We start from the raw sequence: 23,925 nt of genomic DNA on the forward strand, positions 1-23,925 counted from the left end.
TTGTAATTATAAACGACACATATACACAATGTTAATGCGTACAATAAATATTAGAAATATTTTAAAAATATATTATATAGACATACATATTGATACAATTGCATTTCTATTTTATTTAAATGTATAAGTTAAACAAAAAGTTCCGTAAAATTCTTGTGTGTGAAAAAATATATATTCTTTGAAGTATTATTAGCTTCAGAATCGTGAAAGTTACCGTTACCAAAGCGATTTCCGATGATTCAGGGTCTATCGAGGACCGAGGAAAAGTAGCACGCTCCACAGCTAATCACCGATAATCCAGCATATTGCCATCTCACTGGCCAATTTATGATTATAACGCGATGCGAAAGTTAACGATAGTGGCGAGGGTCGGCTTCACTGTCTGCGACGTTACAAGCTCGTTTGTTGAACTTAAAATTGATCCTCTCTTCGATGGAAGGAGTACCGTGGTACATTAATTACGGCGGGATAGCTACGGCAACAGGAAGGGGGATCGGTAGGAACTCTTGTCGCCAGAATTAGAAGGCGTTTCGCACAAAGCGCGGCTTCCCTGACGGGGAGACTCGAATTTCACTTACTGCTCTTTTGTCAGAACTCTTCGACGTACTTCAGGATAGTTTATTAGAGCATGCAGCGAAGTCAACATTATTGAAAAAGACTATGAAGAGTATGTATATTACATAACAATTATATGCCTATTAGAATAATTGCTCTAATAATACTATAGGGCTATACAAAATTCTAACATTTTGGATATTTTAATATTTGTTAGACTATAAACTTGTACGCAAATATATTATATAGAAACCGTATAATTACTAAAACTATATAGCTATATAATAATACTAGGATTATTCAAAATTCTAACATTTAGGATATTTCAATATTCATTAGACTATTGAATATTTTATATTTTAATATTTATTAGACTATAAACTCGCTCGCAAATATATTATATAAAATTGTATGACTACTAGAATAATAACCCTAATAATATCGGGTCTATCCAAAATTCTAACATTTTGTATGTAATTTTAATATTTATTAAACTACAAACATGCGCGAAAATACTCTCGCGAGATATTTTATTATTTGCTACTCCATCGTATTCTCTCGCAAAAATGACAGTCCACGCGGGAATAACAATTCGACAATATGGTGGATTAGCCATGGAGTGCCATCGGCGTCAAAGGAAGACGTGGAGATATCGTGAAAAGGCAGAATACATCCTACAATAGCAGGGATTTTGCAATTGTATTCTCAGTCTCTATCCTTATTTGGATTCTATGCAATCGTAGGTACTTACGAGTGCGGATATACCTAACGAGCTCGAGGGTTCTCGCGACCAAGCCGAGACGCATTCCGACTAGGGAAAGTTCAAGCCCGTCCTTAACTCGGCGCAAGCTCGTATAACTTCTATCCGTCGCTCGTCCCCTCGTATAACTTCTGTCCAGAGTTCGTTCCGCGGATAAATAGGTATGGGTACATTTGCATCTCTTTCTTGGATACCGCCCATATTATATTCCAGCTGTCCTCGTTTTCTACACTTGCCCTCGTTGTGAATAATATCGCGGCTATACGTGTGCACGTTCATCTCTCTGCCGAACTTTGACGGATATTTCGTCACCGTTTTAGTCCGGCATTTTAAATTTCAATTTACAAATAAACACATCTTGGTTACAGCGTGGCAGAGTCGTCGCTGAAAAATTGCTCGCTCGCCAGAATCTCGTCTCGTCTCGCTTGATTAATGGATGTAATTTTGGAAAACGCAATGTGGAAATAATAATCCCCGGTTATAGTTCAATCCCATTTTGATATCTAATTTTGCCTTCCGATTTCGCGTGCTCGTGATAATTAATGTGATTGCATATGATATTATTGTATGTTACGCTTGTCAGATTGAATTCAGCGTGTCGGTAAATTTATACAACTCAGCGCGTTTCGCCCTTCTCGATTTTCCACATATTTAGCGGACAGTATTTTGCGAGTTAGTTGAAAAAATAACTTTAGATAATTATTAAAATAAAATAATAAACGAGTCATTTTTAAATATGACGCATTTTTATTTAAAAAAAGGTAAATATTTATAGTAGTGTCACGTCACGTAAAATTTTCTGGTGATATAACTGCGCGCTTAAACTGCAACTCATCTGTTCACTTTATTTCGCTTCAGCTACGCAATCTTTTATTCATATTATGTCACCATTTTTTTCATTATTACATATAATTTTTAATACTTTTAATACTACACCATTTTTTTTATTATTGTAATTTATAATACTTTCACGACTGCTGTGTCAATTGCAATATATTATTGATTAATTAACAAATAAAATCTTTAAAACATCCCCTATTAGCCAAGTTGATGTCGAGCAGATATTCAATGTGTCTCACAACATATGGTTACACGCTCTCCCACAATTTTCATTGATTTTCCGTATTAATTAATCATTAGGTACATTATTTATTTAGTCTGTATAATCAGCTATCTTTTTTATGTTATTATGTGCTATTACCATATTTACTTTATTAACTATGTTGTTTTATTCAAACATAAAGGCTTCTAATAATTAAGAAGTTTTTTTATCAATTCAATATTATTTGCAATTTTGTTTATTTTGTTATTAACATAGCGTGAAGATGTTAAAGTAAAGTTCAAAAGTAATTAAAATTTAAAAGGAGATCGGGGCTAATAACGAGCATAATAAGATGTTAGTTTAAAACACAAATTTATTTACAAAAATAAGATAAAAAACATTGTACGTTCGACTTTACTTACAGTTTGTCTTCTACAGCAATAAAAATATAATGTGAAAATAGAGTAGAAGATATATAATTAAATAATGAAAAAGGAGAAAAGAATAATAAGATAATAATTACAATGTATCCTGATGATTAAAGGAGTTCTGGTTTGAAAGGTCGTGAAAAATATATTTTTCGGGAATTTTTGTAAGGAAATGAAAAAAACGATTAACGTTAAACTTTCCATCTTTTTTAAGCCTTATTTTAAGAATATATTTTAATTTTCTAAGTAACAAAAACGCTCTTCTTTTTTTATGTTATATCCTGGTTACTAAGAGCTCGCAAAGAAAACGCATATGGACGGTGTGATTATGTAGCTGTTAAAATAATTATGTAGCTGTTCTAGGTACCTGAAACGCAAAATAAATGCATATAACGGTGTAAATGATCCTAGCTGTTCTAGGGATCTGAAAAGTAAAAACCAAAAATTTTCTTATTCAGGAGAAGTGTGGCTATTGTCTGAGCTAGAATTAAACCAATTTCCATTCTGGACAAATTAGCGGCCTTTTTATTTAAAATATAGGTTTCCTCAAAATTGTGTTAGTATTTTTATTAAAAGAGAAACTAATAAATGTATAATGTTTATTCTAGTTCAGACGATAACCACACTTCTCCTGAATAAAAAAATTTTTGGTTTTTTCTTTTCAGATACCTAGAACAGCTAGGATCATTTACACCGTTATATGCGTTTTTTTTTTGCGAACTCTTACTGATCAAGATATAACATAAAAAAGAAGAGCATTTATGTTACTTGGAAAATAAAAATATATGCTTAAAATTAGACCAAAAGAACATGCAAAGTTTAACGTTATTTGCTTTTTTTATTTGCCTACAAAAAATTCCTGAAAAATTTCTTTTTTACGACCATTCAAACTGGAATACCTCCTTAAAATCATATAATAGAATAATAGAGCAGAACAAGCGCAAACGAGAGTATATTAAATAAAAGCCTGCGGCAAAAGCTCGAGCACATTGTCAAAGAATATAAAATTGAAAAGTTAATCTGACAAATGATTTAAAAAAAAATTAACAAAAAAAATCCAACTGATATTACATCGTTATTCAACGTTTGGGAGAGCACATATAAATAGTAAGCACATAGTAAGGTTTCAATTTAAAATAAAACATAAATTTACTTAACAAAAATAAGAGGAAGTGGGTTTTGTCAATTTGGAGTGTTTCATAATTTTGTATTTTTTAATGTAAGAACCATTAACGGTTTGATTGAAAACTAATTTTATTGAATTCTTAATTTACGGATTACCAGTGGTTAATTTGTTGGTCATTTCAAACCAGATATTTTTGATCTTATTTATAAGATCTTATTTATAAGATCAAAAATATCTTGTTTGAAATGACTAACAAATTAACCACTGGTAATCCGTAAATTAAGAATTCAATAAAATTAGTTTTCAATCAAACCGTTAATGGTTCTTACATTAAAAAATACAAAATTATGAAACACTCCAAATTGACAAAACCCACTTTCTCTTATTTTTGTTAAGTTTTATGTTTTATTTTAAATTGAAACCTTACCATGCTCGTTATTGGCCATGTTGATCTCTTCTCTCAAGTTTTGCTTAGATCGAGTATTTAATTTCTTTTTAATTGAACTTTTTTTTATAAATATATATGCTTATTAGTTTATACTTTTAGAAAATTATAAGTATGTATATATATAACACATATATATTAACAAAATTAAAGAACCTCTTTGAATCAATGGCGAAATTGATAAAATATAAATTTAATAAATGACGATTATATAAATTATGAAATTTGGGTATTGTTAGACGGTAAAAGACTCTACAAAGGAACAAGAAGTTTGATGGAATCGCTCTTTCTTTCTACCCATAACGAGATTGCGGGCGATTCGTTGCTAGTGTAACGGGCACGTGATTTCACGCGCATACCCTCATTTCCTTCACGTTTTCCTTCCCTTCAAACACATCATTTTTTATTCATTCCGCATAACCGTGCCCCCTGCCATTAGTTTCGTCCTTTCCTCTCCGTCTAACTGTCTTCATCCAACCTGCTTTGCCTTCCACTTCGCGGCTTCGACCGGCTTTTTACACCCGGTCGTTAGGAGCCGGACCGCAAATGTCTCCGCATGAATTCTAATGTTCGACCCTCACCCCACACACCCGCAATTCTCCCTCTTATACTCCCTCCTTAGCCTTCCGTCGTCATTCGCGGCCCGGTAATCCCGGCCAGTTTCGCCCCCCCCCCCCGTCACCCTCGAGCGTTTCCGGGGGCGGAATTTGCAGGGGACCATCGTAACGCGAATACCGCGGAAGTCGTGTGATACCAGGGAAGCGTTTTGTCCTGCATTTTCATAAGATTCCGACGACGGCGCGTTAAGGCTAATTGTTTCGTTAATTTATGAGCGGTACAGCGGTCCTCTATGCTAACGACGGTGGGTGTGGTTAATTGATGCGGAGGTTTCATAGTATGTCACTCAAACTATAAACCGGATGCTATTTCTATGGTCCGGTTTTGCCTAAGCAGAACACAAAAGGGAGCTATGATATTTTGTAGAAATATGTCTCTAGTTGCAGATATTTAATTAAAAAAAAAAAACATTAGAAAGTTCTGCATTTAAGAAAGTTCTGATACTGCTAATTACGAAATCGAACGTTATCGCTCTTGTTCATAAAAAATCATCTCTTTCTCTCTAAACCTTCTTTCCTTTTTTTTTTCTTTTTCTTCTCTACAAGAATTTTTGCATAACTTTTATTTAAATAATTTATTTCCTCGTTATTGTAAACGTTAAATTAATATGCGCTTACGATCGTAAACAGCTTTTCGTCGGATCGTTCGCAAAAACGTTGGATGCGCTCGAAAACGGCGCGTTATCGAAGCAAATAAACGGGAAATGCAGTTTCGCGCGTCCACGCTACAATGAAATTAGACTCGTGGGAATTGGGACGATTTTATTTCCGTCCTCGTTAGAGAGTAGTGACACGCGCTGTAAACGAAGCGTCCGAAACAAAGGGCTCGATCGGCACGGGCATCGTAATTTACCGAAAACGCGCCGTGGAAGAACGGTTGACATTCGTCGCGCGCGCGCGACTTTCTAAAATGAGATTTGTGCCGCGCTTTGTCGTCGCGCGGATAATCGCGCGCAGCGTGTTCGTCGCAAAGCCAGTGCGCGTTCTGATAATCCAGCCTGACGAGCTTGATCCGGCGACTCGTTTTTTTTAACGAACCCTGCGAGCGACTCACCGATAAAAATGACAGAACTTTATCAGGGGTCGCGCTCGTGCTCGGCCATACTGTCGCTGGCTCGATAACGCGGTCTCGCTCTTGCAGGGCGATTTATGCGGGAGTCCTTATCATCCCGGCCAGAGAGAGAGAGAGAGAGAGAGAGGGGGGGGGGAGGGAGAGAGATCGAACGTTTTGCTTTATGAAAAATTGGGAAAAATTATTTTGTACCGACGCCGGATCTCATCCGTCACGGTATCACAGCTCGATATGTCAATTCTATCTCGTTATAACGACGCAACGTGGATCAGATCGCGCGTCATGTGTTAAGAAAATTTTCCAGTACTCGTGATCTATAAGCGTCATCTGTAACACACAGTCCACGATCCGTGGCAATTGCAACGCTGCATTTAATAAAATAAAATACAATAGAAATAGGATATATTATATTATAGGATATATTAATAATAGAATATATAATAGTATTATAATAGAATGGATATATATAATAATGTATAATAGGATTATATATAATATACGTACAATATAGGATAGGATATATTACAAGTTTTAGAATCGCTGATTTAGAATTGCTAATTTTAAGGCATACATTATATATTGTATAAAGTATTAATAGTACGCTTGATATTGGCGAGTAGATTTAAAGTTTGTGCCGCAGCTGGTGCTGGAAAAGCACGTAAAGTGGACATTGGACGGGACAGGAGAACGCGACTAGACGACAAGAGACTATCGTTCTCACAGAGAGAGAGAGAGAGAGAGAGAGAGAAGAGAGAGAGAGAGAGAGAGAGAGAGAGAGAGAGAGAGAGAGAGAATGCACGTTATTTGCGTTGGCGAAAAAATTAACGGAATACGACCGATCTGTTCGCCCGCGTGCTCGCACGATTTATTCCTCTTACCGGTAATCGCGAAGACGACCATTTTCTCGACCATTTTTCCGCCCATTTGCCGCACCATTTTTTCCCGTCGTACCTACCGGCTCGAATGAAGACAAACGCGGCACGGGAGACGGCGGGATGCGATACAACACATATATAAACGCGTATGTACGTACCACGTGTGCACCTAAATATATATATACCTCCTCGCCGAGGTTAAGTGACGTGGCACTGGCTTTATGGAAATGAACGGGGAAGTTCTGCATTTACGGCGACGCCGACGCAAAGTTTTCCCTGGAATTCGGTTCTACCGCGACGTCGACGTCGGGACATTCAAGTTTTAGCGCGGGGAAACGAAAGGGCGCGGGTCGCGTAATATTTCGAAAGCGAAATGTCATTTGCTGTGATTAAAAGTTCATAGCAGTTCCGGATTTAATGCGAGTTATCGCGCAATTGCTTATTTACGCTTCTCGCGCATCCACGTCATGAATTTCTTCAATAGAAAAATTTCTTTATCATCATGATGGAGTGTATAAATACATTATTCATAAATTAAGAATGTATCAGGGCAATTTGAATAACACGTAGAAAATTAAATAACACTGTTCTAAATTAATTCCATCAGTTTTTTCCATCGTATTTTATACGATGTGTACAAGTAACTCTAGGTTTAGAAGAAAAGAGAAAGAATCGCGAAACTCTTGTTCGACTTCTTCCCTCCGACCAGATATTAAATTGCAGTTCAGATGGAATGTAATATTTACATTAACTTTTGCATTTTATCGTGTGTTGAAGTTGTTGAATGTACTATGTTGTAACTAGAACGTTGTAACTAGAAAGTTGCTTGAAATGAATTTTCTGCCTAAGTCAACGACCTGCCTAAACGTGGGACATTTTGAAATCCCATTTCGTCCACAATAACATGCATTATAAAATATCAAGAAACAAACATGTAATTATTATTGAAGAGATCTATAATTACGTACATTAAATCATGCCAAATTTATTAAATTTATAAACGAAATAAATCCTATACAGATTTTGTGACTTGAAATATATATTTCAAAATTTACCATTAAAGTTCACACATTATGCGTAATATGACTGATTGTAAATATACGGTCACAAACGGCTATAGTGCAACCGCTAAAAACTAACTGTTTCTATATCATGTATTGTAACGTACGACGGATATGAACGTCAAGACCAACGATGTGAATCCCTTGTCCGGAGAAACAAGCGAAGAAGTTTCGCATTTACCGCGACGCCGGACGAAAACTTTTCGCCTGGAATTCGGTCTTGCCGAAACGAGGGACAGAACGTCCAAGTTTTAGCAAGAAAGGTCGAAGGGCTGTCGGCCCGACCGGAAATGCGTTTCCAAGATGAACCTGGCCCCCTCTCCCGCGGCAACGGTAAACTTGGACGTTCAAAAAAGCGCTGGCTGAAGCGTGTCCGGAATTTTTCGCTTCTTTGCCGGATAAAAAGTATTGAAATGCGACGTACAAACTTTGACGCGACTTTTCCCAGATCTTTCAAAGTTACATGTACCTTTATCTTACACAATCGATCGCGCTTGCCTCATCTCTCCCCATTCACGTTGGTTCGTTTCCGCGGTTGCTGTGTACGCATTATCTTTTATCTATTTTTTCTTTGTTTAACATCCTTTTACAATTCGTAATTCCCTTATTTGGAAGACATAAAACTTTATGGACGAGAAAGACATAATATAAGACGGTATATGAGGGAAACATTTCTCTTATTTCGGATTTTCTTTTATGCTTTAAAGTTGAGTAAAACTATAATATGTACTCTTCCAGTTATGGAACGTTTTATTGCACTCATAAATGATAATTCTATCAGCGTCCTTGCGTAAAAATGATTTAAAACATCTACTAATATATTTGACGAGTTTCTTTAGACATTCAGTATACGTTGTATAAAATAACTTTTTACATACCAATAATTTTGTACAACGTATCCATTTATATTTTAATAAACTTCTTATGTAGAGTTTCCGAATTAAGCTAAATACCGACAATGAGTCAGACACGTTGTCGATAATGCGCGCATACGCGCGGTTTTCCTCCTATACCATTAATTAAAGACTGCTTGCGTTTCGAGTGATTTGATTTAGGTATACGCTTAAATCAAAATGGCAGTCGTGAGCGGCAATATGTACGCCTGATTCTATTACGCGACTTAAAATGTATTACGTGTGTACCTTCGAGTCGTTTGTTTTCACGTACGCGCGAGTTATAATCTTCTTACACTTGGCGAAATGTGCGCGCGCGCGCGCGTGTATATCACCGTGCATGCGGTAACTACGTACATTCCGAACGTTGGATTATCGCTTCGGTACAATTTCCACGCTATTCGCGTTCTCTCCGCGACGTCTCGTAATTCACAAACCACCTACAACCGAAACCGCCCGCTCTCTCCCCCGGCCCCGAATATCTGGAGCAGAAAGAGCTTTTCGAGGGCGTCGACGAGAGATGCGAGGGAGAGAGCGAGGAGAAAAGTAGGAGGAAAGTAGGCAAAAAAACAGCAACGGAGACAGAATCGAGAGCAAGAGAGAGTGAAGCTATTGAAAGAGAAAAAAAAATGTAAGAGGCGGCTTTAAAACGGGAAAGGAACGAAGAGTTTCTCCCATAAAATATCGCGACACTTTTTCTCCACCTTGGCCCTCAGCCCTCGTGCCAATGCGACTTCTTTTCTTCGACAACTGGCTCAGAAACGCGCAAAATTAAAATCGGCATCGCCGAGCTCTCGAGCGCCTCGAGAATCAATCGATACGAATTACCGGAGTCGCACGTAACGGTATTGCCTTGCGCGCGGCGCGCGGCGCGCGAAGTCTTTACCTCGTTGCTTATTCTGTAGGAATAAAAGTGAATGTTTGTTGAACGATGACAAAGTCATTGTTCGGTCACAATCCGATTCGATTTAATATTTCTTTTAGCGATATTGTTACAATATCGAGAGAATATTTTTAAAAACTGTTCATCAGCATAAACAATTTTGCCGAGGGGGAGAGGAGGATAGTCAAATATTTCGAATATTATTTATTAAAAATTTTATGGATCTATGCAAACCGAATACCTCTCATCAAGCATACATTATCAAGATGGATTACATGTATTGCATCACAACAATTAAAATCGAATTAAACCATGATAGCGTTAGTTTAACCGGCGCAGTATCGTGGGACTCCTGTCATTGTAAACATAATACGACACAATCGATCAACCGTCCGAAATCCTGAATATTCCTCGATAATAATAATCCCCACATTTAATGGAACAAATCCTGCTGGGAAAATTTACGGCTGGCTCATATTCGCCCCGGTTTGGTTATTCTTAATCGTTTTTCGATATACGATCCTATCCCTATAGATTCTCTCTAAAACTTCCTCGACCCTAGCCGCCATATATTTCGCGTCGCACCAACTAGACGATAATCTTGTATCTTCATATTACAGTTGTACATGTAACGTACGAATACGTAATATATTTGCACATGGCATATATATATCTTTCCTATACAGTCTACTTATATCCTATATTTCTATTAGATTAATAAAATTATATTCTGGCTCGAAATAAAATTAACATTTTGAATATAAATATATTGGTCATGTTTTAGAGATGGGGCTATTTTTTTATTAACAATTTATCTTCTCTTATATACTTATATATATTATACAATTATACATTCTAGAAAAAATTTGAAAGGATAATTAAAATTAAATGCAATTATTTTAAAATAATTGCAAACATGATTTCAATGGTTATTCTTCCAAATTTTTTATTAGTTATAAAATTATCAGTAATTGATAATTAACGTTTGACCATTACTACGCTCATTTATTGTTAAATTACGTTATAAATGATCTCGCGTCGAATCGAAATTGGAGCGATAGGTAAGTACGAGGTTACAGTTTAAACGAAAATAATTGTTCGTTATCGGCGTCGAAGTTCCTGACCAATGGAACGGGACAGAGCCACTAATCAGACAGCAATATAGGTAGAGCAGCGGGACTGTAATACGGATAGAGAGATGAAGCGAAGCGGTCGGGGAGGGGAAGAACACGAAGAGTGTGAGAGCGGTCCTTCCAATAGGATTAACCCTCGTTCCGTTAATCCTTTTATTGGGGCGGCAAATCCTGCGACAGGTCACGAAAGAGGGTGTCTGCTGGACCCGGATTCGCGAGCGGATATCCCGGCGATGGGGACCGGGACACGATCCCCAAGTATATCGAAATCGCTATTAGACTCAACGATTTAACGACGCCGATAACGGTCTTGTAAGGGTCCCTACGTATGTCCGCGCCGATATCGAGAATTTCGGCCATTCGATTTCGAACTCGCCGACCCTCCGCGACCAGCCGCGATAATTTTTGGAAAGCCCAATTTCACCAGTTTTCAGCGATATATCTGCGCGCGATAATGTCATCTCGAGTTTTGGGCGTACGATCAATATTTCACGGCTTTACGTCACTTCACGTACTTGCACATATTTCACGGGTAAACATAATACTCCTTGTTAACCGAATGGAGAATTTATTATCCTATACCGCGTGACATATATGTTGGAAATGAAAGAACCTTTCTCATGCTAATCACCTCTCACCGCTCCTCGACTGCCTGTCAACTAGCTGGGGGGGGGGGGAGGGGGGAAATAGTCGGAGATTACTCAGTGCTAAAGGAACGGATAAAGAAGCATTAGCTCGCTTCAGAAATGGAAACGGAAGGCGATGAGAGATCCGTGATAAATGGGGAATATGTTTGATGCGTATAGACAGATCTATTCGTGTTACGCGTACGCTACATATCCAACGTATCCACGTACTTACATGCAGATAAATACGAAAAATGGAGATCTCGTGCGAAACGAGAGAACGGGAGAGTGAGGAAAATCAGTGTCAAAAGAAGAGTGTGGTGTTGGAATTTGCATGCGAATCCACGTTTTTCCTGTTCCTTTAGCAGCAGGATGATGCGCGCGGCATCAAATGACGACGGCCCTGTTTCACTACTTTAATGCCCATTGGTATGTCTGGGATTAGAGTCGCGCATGTTTCCCGCTACAAAGTGAATTTATAAAAACCCCCATGCGTGAGCTCGCGTACTAAATGGTATATTACCTCTTCACCTGTAAAAGAATATAAACCGCGGAAAAATGATACCGCATGTACGAGGTGAAGCCAAAAATTAACGACCGCGTTTAATTAAATCCCACATCAAAGAGGTACGTGGTCAAAATTTTAGTTTCCTCTCGCCCAATGCAATATCTTTTTATTAACTTTTCATCAATTCAATTTCGCGCCGTTAAGTGATAGCGCGGGCCCCGCTTCGGTGAAATTGATCGTGCACGTATCATCGATATATTACATTTGTACACCATTATAGCTTTATTTCGAACATTTTGTACGCGAATAAACAGTACCTTTGTGGAGATGAGGTAATATCTGGGTTATCTATTTACGTTCACAAGCCACGATACCTAAGTCGAGCTCCTGCTCTTCACAGTTAAATGGCTCACTAGATTTACCTGCGTTTGATGTTCGCCTATGTACAGGATCATACATATTCCTCTATTCGAAGTTTGCAAATCCGACCTTGTTTGTGCGGTTACGTACAGCTCGATACTAGCGATTGGAAACAATACGAGAGAGAAAATTAGACGGGGGAGACGAGGGAGGATAGGGATAAAGAAATATGTAAATTGGATTTACGCGATTATCACGATTATCTACCTCCCGAGTAAACTAATTAAACTTTCATCAAAGTGTTCACGATACTAAGAGGTATAGAGCAAGGTTTGCTTTCGCGGCCATGACTCAACTAAGATTGATTTTCCGTCGCGTTTACGATCAAATTGGTCACCCAGTTTAATGCTCTTCGACACGTATGCGGTTAGAGAGATCGTATCTATGATTAGAGCACTTGACTAATTAAATTTGTACAGATGTGTTGCAACAAATAAAAAAAATAGGTCAAACCTATTTATGGAAAAACATGCGCAAAATGAGACGCAACTGTTTGAGTTATCTTTATTTTCTATTAAAAAACTTCTTTTAATTTTATAAAAATCTATAAGTCTGAATTAAAAGTCTAAGTATCGAATTAAAATTCACAGTATTATTACAAAGAGCATTCTTAATTAAATATTTTGTTTATTCGGAAGAGTTTTCAAAATATACCGTTTCTCTATCGTTTGTGTGTGCATAAACATTAATCTGTATTCGCAACCATTTTTAATCTTAAAGTAGATAGCCATGCACGCTTAAACGCCATGTTCAAATTGCCTTCGTGTTCATTTATTTGTTTAATGCCATTACGGCGAGAACTCGTCATATGAGATTTACAAATCCAATCGAGTTTATGAATCCGGCAAAATCTCTCATAAATAGGATAGTGTATAAATGGTTGTGGACCGAGAGTACGAATAATATCGCAAATACGAATATTAAATCGGTCTGATTCTACCTTAAATTTAGCAAAAGAAATTCGTATTTTCTAGGCAATAATTGGCGTTTACCTGAGAACTACGTATTGACGCGAGGGATCGTTTCTCCCGCGACAGAGGACGTGTGTTACGGCTCAATGATTCGCTCGGCTTACTTACTGTCGATGTCCGTACGTGTATACGTGCAGACGCATTTCTCCTCGCACGAGCGAGCTTACAAATCCGATTGCAGCCCCAGGCCGTTGTAGCAAGCCGACTGCTGGTCTTTTCGAGGTGCAAAGCGAAAAAAAGGAGGGACCGAGAAGAGGAGGAATGAGAGGAAACATCATGAGGAGAATGGGGGAGAGAGAGCAAGGAAGGGCCAGTTCCGATTGAACAGGGAGGATTTGAGAAAAGGGGTAAAAGCGAGGGTGCGCCCTTACAAATAGAATGGCGAAGGAGACCCGACGGTTTTATCGTCGAGGCGATAGAATCTACGAATACGGCCACCACCAATCGTTTGTCTCGAGAAAACGCGACACGCGCTGGGTTCGACTAGTGTCACTGTGTGATTAATCTTCGGCGCGATCACCTCGCCAAAGAATCGAAAGTTTCGTTCACGAGCTGAAATGCACCATTATCATGTATAACGGAAATTCTCTAGCGTATACTTAAAAATGTATCTCTCCGTTTACCAAATAAATGTCAAGAAATAAATAATTCCAAAGGTTATAAGTTTTAATAATTTAAAGTTTATAAGAATCTTAAAAGAATAAGAATATAATACAGACGACACAGATTTATATATTATTATATTATATTCTATACAATTACTACTTTTTATTTTTATCTGAACACACAGTGAATGCAACGTGAAAATGTTATTATTACGTTTCTATTCCGCGCACATTTCGATTAACTTATTAAAGATCTACAACTTAATTAACATGACGAAAATTTCTTTTACTATAATATTTCTATTACATGAATGCGTATGTTCATATTTTCTACGTTTATTTAACGACTGCGCGTTCAACTGAAGTTTCCCTTTCACGCCTGGTGCTCTCACGTAGTTCTCACTTTATTATGACAACTTTATGCATGACCTACCAAAAATCCTGTTGAATGCGACTTTATACGGCTACGTGTGACAACGTACATGACAATGTATTTTACGTTGGGCGACACTGCTCTGTAAGTATACTTTAGGCTGGTGCCGGTATAAATGACGTTTATAGGTCGTCGCGTAATTACGGCTTAACAATGATTTGTTGGGACACTTGAGAACAAGTGGCATTAATTTTATGCAAAATTATCTTTGCTCTTTGGAGAATGTACCTTTCTTTTCTTCAAGAATCATAAGTTCTCTGAGCTTTATATAGCGCGCGCGTTACAGAAAGGGATATGAATGGTCCGTGAATACATTAATTAAGAGGTTACTGGCGAAGTGGAAAGTAATAGAAAATTTCAGGGAGAGAATAGATGTTTTCGGTTCCACTTCGTTTAATAACGCATAAAAGAGCCACGATGGCTGAAGGAATTTCGTTTGCGCGACCGTGCGGGGGCTGATGTCGCCGAACGGGGCCAACTAGCATTTTAATTACATGATTACGCAACGAAAATGCCGTTTACCTTAATTCGCTGACGCTGGTTGTACGGTAAGAAAATTGCGACAGGCGCAAACGCCACACTATCGATGATTCGCCACGCGACTGAAAAATAACTTGGACAATTTGGTACGTACAATAGTCTTCCATCTAAATCACGATAACCTGTCTAAGCTCTTCCTTAGACAAGCTACCCTATATCCTTCTTTTACCATTGAAACCTTGTCAGGTACAGAATATTTCTTACCGCGTCCGGTCTGCTGGAAAACGAGACAGAAGAGTGAACGACCGGTCACGATAACCGGGTCGAATGTCTTCCCGCGAAACCGATTATTTTCCAGGAATTAACACTAGAACTACCAAGAAGATCAAAATGTGACACCGTTTGACACTTTTTAATGATTTATTACTCATTTTTAAAACATCTTAATTTCTGAAATTTTCCCTGATTTTTATTAAAATTACATAGATGATAGAAATAAATATAGATTAACCTCTCCGGTAGTTCTAGTGTTAAGCTGCACAAAAGAATTTTGGAACAAGTTTCAAAGCTGATACATGTTTCCAAAGTTTTCAATTTTTCTTGAAAAATGTTAAGTCACGAAAATCACGTTTTTATAACTTGATCTTTAACACTAGTATTATTATTGTAATACGAGTGACATAAATTGTTAAAATCGTATACGTGTAATAATATGTCTGATACGTAACGTGGGCGCGAAGGACTCGCAACAATCGCAAGCTCTTTATTCCAGTTGTCGATACAAACGCTATTTTCACCCTCGTCAACGCACTTTGCCAGACCCTTGTCGAGATGCCCGCAAGGTGTTTCGCGAAGTGCGCGTTTCTAAGCAAGACCAAGACCTGTTCAGAATTTCGTGCCGTGCTGAATTCTCTTAAATCCCACTACAATAAGATTCCTCCCAAGCTCCTCCTCGTCGACTTCGTGCCCCGTCTGCTTTCACGCACAGCTGAATCCTTACGCCGGCGTGTTTGAAGACGGAAGAACAGGATGGGGGGGGGGGAGATAGAAAGTTTCACCTCACCAGGAAACGAGAGGAAAAAACTATGTCCGTGGGCTGAGAGAGACCAGAGACCGCAGGGCGAGAAAATCGGACGGTCCTCGGAAAATTCCTCGACGTTATTACGCCTCCACATATCGTCCGAGAAGAATAATGGTTACTTCCTGCCGCGACTTTTAGCTTCCGTCGAAATGAAAACTCCACGCCCGGAAGATCCCGGAGAAACGAAAATGTACGTCCAGTTCTGATTCGTTTCGCGATAATGGCCGGTGGCTCAGTTAATAATTGCTGTTGAATTAAATTAAATTAGAGCGTTTTCTTCGTGGATGCAGGATAAGAAACAAAGACGATGAGAGGTCCATGAACGCGTTAGCAGGAAAAAAGTAGGAGGAAGTGTCGAAGTAAAAAGAACGTGACGGCAAGAACACATGGGTATAAGTATAGGAAATTTTTATACGATCCCGGCAAACTTTAGAGTGGTCTGACCCAATTTTCCATCCGAACTCTACGCAAGTCTGTATTTCCTCATTAGCGTGTATTTTCAAGTTTTAATTGGAAACATCATACCACGCTGGCTTTTATCGCCGTAATCTTTAATATCTGACGCGATCTGTATTTGATTTATGAGCGTTTACGTAAGATTGCGCGTCATGAGAAACTTGAAAATATGTTCAATTTTTGCACGGCGACGCCCTCGTTAGTGTCCATAATCTAGTTTTATTTAGCGCAATGATCGTGGCTTACCGCTGTTAGATATGATAACATGCGTGCGGTCCTCCGCGCGCGCGAGTTTACGACCACTTAGGAATATCTCCTCGCTCTTAGCGATTTCTATAGAATTCGTATGCGCCGCCAAGCGTGCCGGCTCAAATCGAGATAATCGTTGGGTCGCGGAAACTTTGTCTATTGTGCACGCGAAACTTCATACGGATACGGGGAGGGCCAGGAAACAGTGTTCTGATAATTCTGATAAGGTCGGTGCATGCCCGCCGCGTATTTGCATCGCACCTCCGCGCACTCCGATACATCTACACACCGGGCGCCGCGACTGCTAAAGGACAAATAGAAACATGCGTGATAGAACAAGTTACCAAGTTAAATGGTTCGTAAACGCTAGTTGGAATTAGTTGTTCTCCAGTTGCTAAATATAATGCGGCGACATGTACAAGTATCTATCTGCGGAGTATTCACGCGCCTGTCGCAGATTCGAAAATGTTGATATAATTGCCGGCGTCCGTTGTATCGTTAAGTTATATACATGATGATTCAAATTTAACATACCTTTTATAAAAGGAGTGAATAGAATATACGCGATATGCGTTTCCCATATTGCTGTGGCAAAAAAAACGACTTGATTATTTTATTCCTGTATACCGTGGAAATCTAATTATCAAATCTCTCTCTCTCTTTCTCTCTCTCTACCATCTATAATAACATTTTCTGAAAGATACAGATATCTTCGTGGCAAGAAATTATAGCGTCCAAGGTTAAAGTACGGCAACGTAAGCAATCTTGCTAAGTTTGCTGTCGCGGGAGAAGTCTTACATACCGTCAAGTGGAGCCATGAGATTTGTCTAGTTGCCTGCTGAAGGTGGCTGACACCATCATCGCGACCCAGTTGAGGACCGCCCGGTTACATTATGACGGGCACTTGAAACTTTGCGAGTAAAAAATAATTTCACCCGTGATATTCAAGTCTGCCTGCCGAGTATTCTCTCCGGTGAACGTTCCCGTTGATTGTCTCTAAGTTATGAAATGGCCTTCTGGAACTTTTTGACTTAAAAGGAACAAAAGATAAACTAAGCAAAGAAGGGATTTGCCCCCCGAATCGAGATCAGGATTCGAACAAACTTACTTCCTGCTATTGACGTTCATTTAGATTAATTTTCTCACCTACAAGGTTGAATTGCAATTGTTTATTACACAGCAATGCTTTTAACACTTTTAACGCAAAAATCGTACGAGACTTGAGAACTGATTCATTAGTAAAAAGAACGAAACATAGAATTTATTTATCGTTAAATATCGATAAATTATTTAATTATTTATTATGCGAAGAATCTCAAGTCGAAGAGCAAGGAAATAGTATAACAATCGTTTCTGTATACATGGAGCTTAGATGACTAGAGCTATTCGCTCTTAATAAATCTAAATTTTATATTGCGCATACTATTATCACACCTATTTTATCTTCTGACCGCTAGATAACGTGTGTCTTACCATCAACTGTGCATATGTACAACGAAGTTAGATAGTGGAAGTATCATCTGCATGTGTATGTAGCACCTATCCGTACAGCGTGCAAAGTTTGCCGGCATCATTAGCCTGACCCAGGCTGGCTGCGCAGCGAGTAGATATATTTAGTATAATAATAGACGTTAAACTTGTTCAGTCATGAGCCAATACATAGAGTCGATAATACTGCGGCCATCTGCCGCCTACTTGATCGAGCATCCCTTTCGCATACTTGACGCAACTTTGGTATGCTCATTGTGCGCCATACACGGAGTTGCGTATCGATTCGAAACTTCTACGATATATCGAAACAAATAAGATGATAAACGCACCAGCGCGAGCAGTCGAGATCGCAATATTTCATATACCTAAGCTTATTCTATATGAAATACATCGTAAGGAGTAGGTATAAAAATCTTCAAATAATATGTTAAGAAAATTATGTTTAACATATTTAATTTTAGAGAATGATAAAGATTATTTTCTTTTATTGTACATCTAATATTGCCATTTGCTTTATTAATCACATTTCAGTTCTAAATATACCTTTAGAGAAATATAAACTCTCGTTCGCGATTATTTGTTCAGATAAAACAATGGATACCATCTTTTCTTTACAGAAAAACAAAAAGCTTTGAAATATCTTTATCAATATTGTTATAATTAAAAAAAATTATTTTAATTGTTATATTGAGAAAATTATTATAACTTGTTGGTGTAATTAAGAAAATTAATATATACTTTGAATTTATTATTAAGAGCTATTATACATATATTACTTTGCATTCGACTAGCAAGTAATTTTTTATTTAAGTTTATGCCACAGCATCTAGAAAATTGATTAAAATTTAAAATTTAACGAGTTATCTTATAACTATTCCGTCAACTAATAGTTTTAATGAAAATTATGTATGCTGAAAAGAAATTTACGCGGACAAGATGCTACTATATACTTTATTTAAAATTTTGTGCAGTGACTCGCGAAATTAATCTCAAGTGCTTCGAAATTCTAAATAGTATATTGTACACCAAGGGGAGAAAGTAGCGTTTTTCAGACGAGTGTGAAGTTTGCCGCCCGAGCCGAAGGCTCCGCTATACCGGGTGGAAAGTATCAATTTTCTTCCCTAGGGAGGAAAGTAAGCCCTGGCGTGAAATTGGCCACTTTCGCCCTTCTCTACAGGCATGGAAAGTCTAACTTTCCGTGGAGGTGTTGTGAAAAACAAATTTATAACCAAAAATTTAGGAACTTATTAATTCAGTAATATTTTTTTATATGCATTCTTCTGGCTATATATAAGCTATAAAGATCATTTTATATATCTGCTTCTTCTTCTTTTTATTCTGTTAAATACTTTCGTGGCATTTTTAAGTTTAATTAATTTCATGAATAATACACATACATGCATGACATTATAATATCTATTTAAAAAATATTGTGTTTTACATTACACATAAAATTAAACTTAAATCAATTTTTAGCATATATTTTCATAAAATAAATTTTATTTCAACTCCTTTAACTTGAGCCATTTAATGGAGAAATCTCAAAAGTTGCGAAAAGGGCAGCATTTAATTAAATTTTCATAGGGCAAAAATCTCGAAATTTCTTAAAGACTATACTTCCGAAATTCAATGCAAAATTTATGGAATATACTCGATACTTTAATGAGAAATGTGTAGTAACGCGTGGAACTACAGTATAACTCATACAACCGGATGAGGCAGGAACGTAACAAGTACACGGCGAAGTACGAAGTGCACAGGTGCACAGGTCCTTGAGGGAAATACTGTTCGCGGATGTTCCTCGAGATAACATCCGTCAGTTACAACTTACGATTAGAGCGGAACCTTGCCGCGCGCGCGTTTAGTCAAATAATAAAAGCGCGTATTTTTATGGTCGTCGGGAAACGTTGGCAAGAGCGGCCGCGACGGTACGCGGAATTAATAATGACGAAAGAGCGAAGGGACATTCTTAACCAAGGCGCGGGCGCATATATCACGATGCCCCATTATGCTTATGAATATAAATGCACCCTCGGGGTGGCCACAATAAATGCTGGCCGCCGTGCCGCCGGATCTCTGAATTCTGCTCTACTGCACGTACACGTGGTAGCCGCAGAACAACGAAAATAAAAACGGCGCCCGTCTCTCCTACCTCCTCTTTTCCTTTCGTTCCTTTTTCACCCCAGGCCCGCTGGACGAACGCTGAGCGTGAGGGCAAGCATAAAAGAATAATTAAAATAAAGTAGGCTGCGCGTAACTTGAAATTATACACGAGTACTGTAATGATAACAACGAAATGGTTAATAAGCCACCGCCTCTGGGTATGCGCAATTTCCTTTGTAGGCTTAATGGGGCGGCCACAAAAGCTTTCTCCTTTTTAATCGAAGGTGGAAGCCATAAATGTAATTTATTGTATAAAATGGTGCCTTAAAATTGCTATCTTCTTTATTATATCTCTTTGTCAAATTCTACAAAATTCAAAATAAAATTCAAGTATTTTCTTTTTCTTAAATTTAAATAAACGTAAATTCAAGTTATCTTTAAATATAAAATACTTTTTGTTGCTTGACACTAAATATAGATATTGATGTGGACACATTTCAGAGATGTTTAACATTAAGTTAAATCAAAATGCTTAAATAGCATTTTTCAATAAAGGGGAAAGAAACGTAAGTCAAATGATAAACAGTGGCCGACCACATTTATCGAGTTACAATGGCTTGTTGTAAGCGCAAGGCCGCAATGTTATTCGCATTAAGCATCGAAAATACCGACGTTTCTTGGTCATTTAGACGAACGTTGCAAAAATCTTCGGCCACGGAGTCTTGTCAGTTTCTTCTTTAGCGATTAACTTGTAGGGGTTGCAGCTTCCACAGCTCCTTCCCGGTTTCTTTTTCTTCCAGCCCAGCACTCTTTTATCCGCCGCATACCTTCCCTTTGGATCGCTTCCAATCGTTTGGATCTTCCCTCACCTTCGCAATCGGTGCAACCGATATCCTATCTCCGTCACTCTCCCTTTTTCCTTCCACCTATTCCGAGATGGTCCCGTTCTTCTATACGTTTTATCGCGTTTGTCCATCATCGCCATTTATCTCGGACGTATACCGACCGTCGCGGTTAAAAACAACATACACACGCGTACATCACCATGCTTAAATTATCGTATTAATCATATTCAATACAATACCGCGTAACAATCACAATTACACGTATATGACCTCAATTTAGCTCTCTTTTTATTTGTTCTATCAACATTAATGTACCATCTGTTATTTTTTTATGTATTACCATTTTCAGTTGAATTCCAATAAAACTTCAATATTGATTTAACGTTGAATATTGAATTTAAAAAAAATATTATTGACACGGTGCACTGAACGACCACAGCTCTAAACAACATCAATTTTTACATGCCAAAATGTCGTGTTTTCATTGTTTTCTAAAATAAAAAGAATTGAATGTAATTTTATAAAGGATAATATGAAAGAAAGTTAAAAGAATTAACATTTTCGATTTTCAATATTAACGTAAATCGACGAAGAAATATATTACGTTTCCATTCATTGTAATTTTCCCTACTCAATCGTTTATCCCGCGTTATTAAAAGCGACTTTGTTAACGTGGTAATCAAATTTAGATTTGTGTGTAGCTCGACCGCCACATACGCTGTTTTTATTGATAATCCTTTTTGTCTCTACGTGTGCTAATAAAAACGGATCTATCCAGCAGGCGTTCAGTATGTCCCGCAAGCTGACACTTTTGCGGTATTATTGTGCCTTGTGGAAGACCACGGATAATGGTCAATGAGATTATACCCATCATATGATGGTCGCTCGATCTTTATAAAGCCCATAGTGTGTGTATTTGTTGGACGTTAAATAATAACAACCCGTAAATAATAACGATGCGTAAACACATGTTCATACGCGATGTAACATTCTTTTCAAATACATGTGAAATAAGATTTTGTTATCTTGTGCACACAATTCTTTAAACATAAATACAGCTTGCTCAATATCTTACGATATCAAGTATTTTCGTATATTTCCCCCCCAAAAAAATCGTTTTATACATTGACTATAATTATCTCTTTCTCATATCTTCTCATCAATAACGATCGTTATTTTTACACTTTGCAGTCTGCAACCAGTTTAGTAGAGGCGTGTTTTCGATGTTGGGCGCCGTGAGTCCAGACTCGTTCGATACGCTGCATTCATACAGCAACACGTTTCAAATGCCATTCGTGACACCTTGGTTCCCTGAAAAGGTAAGTCATATCTTTTTCTTTTACATTTATGGCGTCAAAGACAGCTCATCTTTATCACCTTATATTTTTTATCAAGAATTAAAAGCCTTGCGATCCAAGCCTAGTTCTTTGACGGTTGGAAAAATTATATGTATATATATAGTATATATATATACAGAAACTAACATAAGGCCGTCAAAGAACTAGGCTTGGATCGCAAGGCTTTTAATTCTTGATATTGTATATTGTCGATCCTATTTCTCTTATTATTATATTTTTTATTTTAAAATTTTTTTACAATATTTTACATGATTTGTTGGAATTATATCAGGAATGATAGTAATTATATCTTATTAAATATTTATTCATATTTGTATAATATACGTCGTATAATGTACATTGTTCTGGGTTTTACAACAATGAAGTCATTGATTCGAAGAAATCGTGAGATTTACATCATTTGTTTCGCTCGAAACAAAATTATGCAATCAGTCATAGCCAGTACTTTTCCTCAGAGCAGGGTAATGAATCGAATTCTTATTTGAATCTAAGTTTTATTCATGAAACCTGTTTTTCCGCGGTGTTTTTTCCTTTTATAATCTTGTATTTCGCACTTCGCATATCTTTTCTTTGGTACCCTGAAGCAGAACGTGAACAAGAAAAGTTGAAAGAATTATTACAAACCGATTCCGCTTCAAAAAAATTATACACGAAATTTAGATTTTATTCCGTGCATTTTTTAAGCTCGTTGAAATATGTAACGCGTAAATGGATTTTAACAGTCATGTTACATAATAATTCCCATTAAATTTCAAATCTCGTTAAATTTAAATTACATCGAAGAGTATATGTAAAGGCGCTGAGAGATTGGCGCTTAAGTCACGTGTCTATATGAAACAGCTTACAGTCGATGCATAAATTTTCCATCCCACTTATCAATTCGTCGTAGAAAAAAAAGGGGGGGAAATACATGCCACGCGATACGCGTATTTGACAATAATTGTCATGTACAGAATCAATAGTTTCGTTTCGCGTTGCAACTGATAATTAGCAGCGCGCCGCGAGATGCATGATGATGGATTTGGTCGATACGGCCATCCATATAAATACGTAAATATGTATGCGATATACGTATACGTATACATATTACAATTTGAATTTCGAAATGAATTGGCTCACCGAAAATTTATTCGCCGGCTCGAATTGCGGGGGCTGCATTTATCGCGCGCGCTGTAAACTGATATCGCACTATGCTTCTCTATAGGACGAACGTCGGGGCTCGTGAGTATTTCGGGCCGTTGTGTGCGTATTTTTCCCGCGATATATTTCCGTGCGGTATAAGTATATATGTATGTACGCGTAACGAACGTCGATGTCGTTTAAATGGTAATCGCGCGGTAATGCTGATTCGACGCCTCGGCTTTCTATACCTTTTTTTTTTTTTTTGGCCAATTACGGTTCGCCAGGAA

The 23,925-nt window shown here is 37.7% G+C and overlaps 1 protein-coding gene across 3 annotated transcripts in view; it reads left to right on the top strand.

Moving 5' to 3' along the window:
* The window catches only part of Glurib (Glutamate receptor IB), a 104,169-nt gene that overhangs the window by 11,022 nt on the left and 69,222 nt on the right, over positions 1-23,925 (top strand). For all 3 annotated transcript variants that reach the window (XM_071697275.1, XM_071697193.1, XM_071697357.1), the window contains exon 2: positions 22,350-22,477. In XM_071697275.1, the coding sequence (XP_071553376.1) occupies positions 22,350-22,477 (128 nt within the window). The remainder of the gene's footprint in view (positions 1-22,349; positions 22,478-23,925) is intronic.

Source organism: Temnothorax nylanderi, unplaced genomic scaffold, assembly GCF_030848795.1.
Source record: "Temnothorax nylanderi isolate EJ_2023f unplaced genomic scaffold, tnyl_v1.0 TNYL_tig0001_pilon, whole genome shotgun sequence".
NCBI classification, from domain to species: Eukaryota; Metazoa; Arthropoda; class Insecta; order Hymenoptera; family Formicidae; genus Temnothorax; species Temnothorax nylanderi.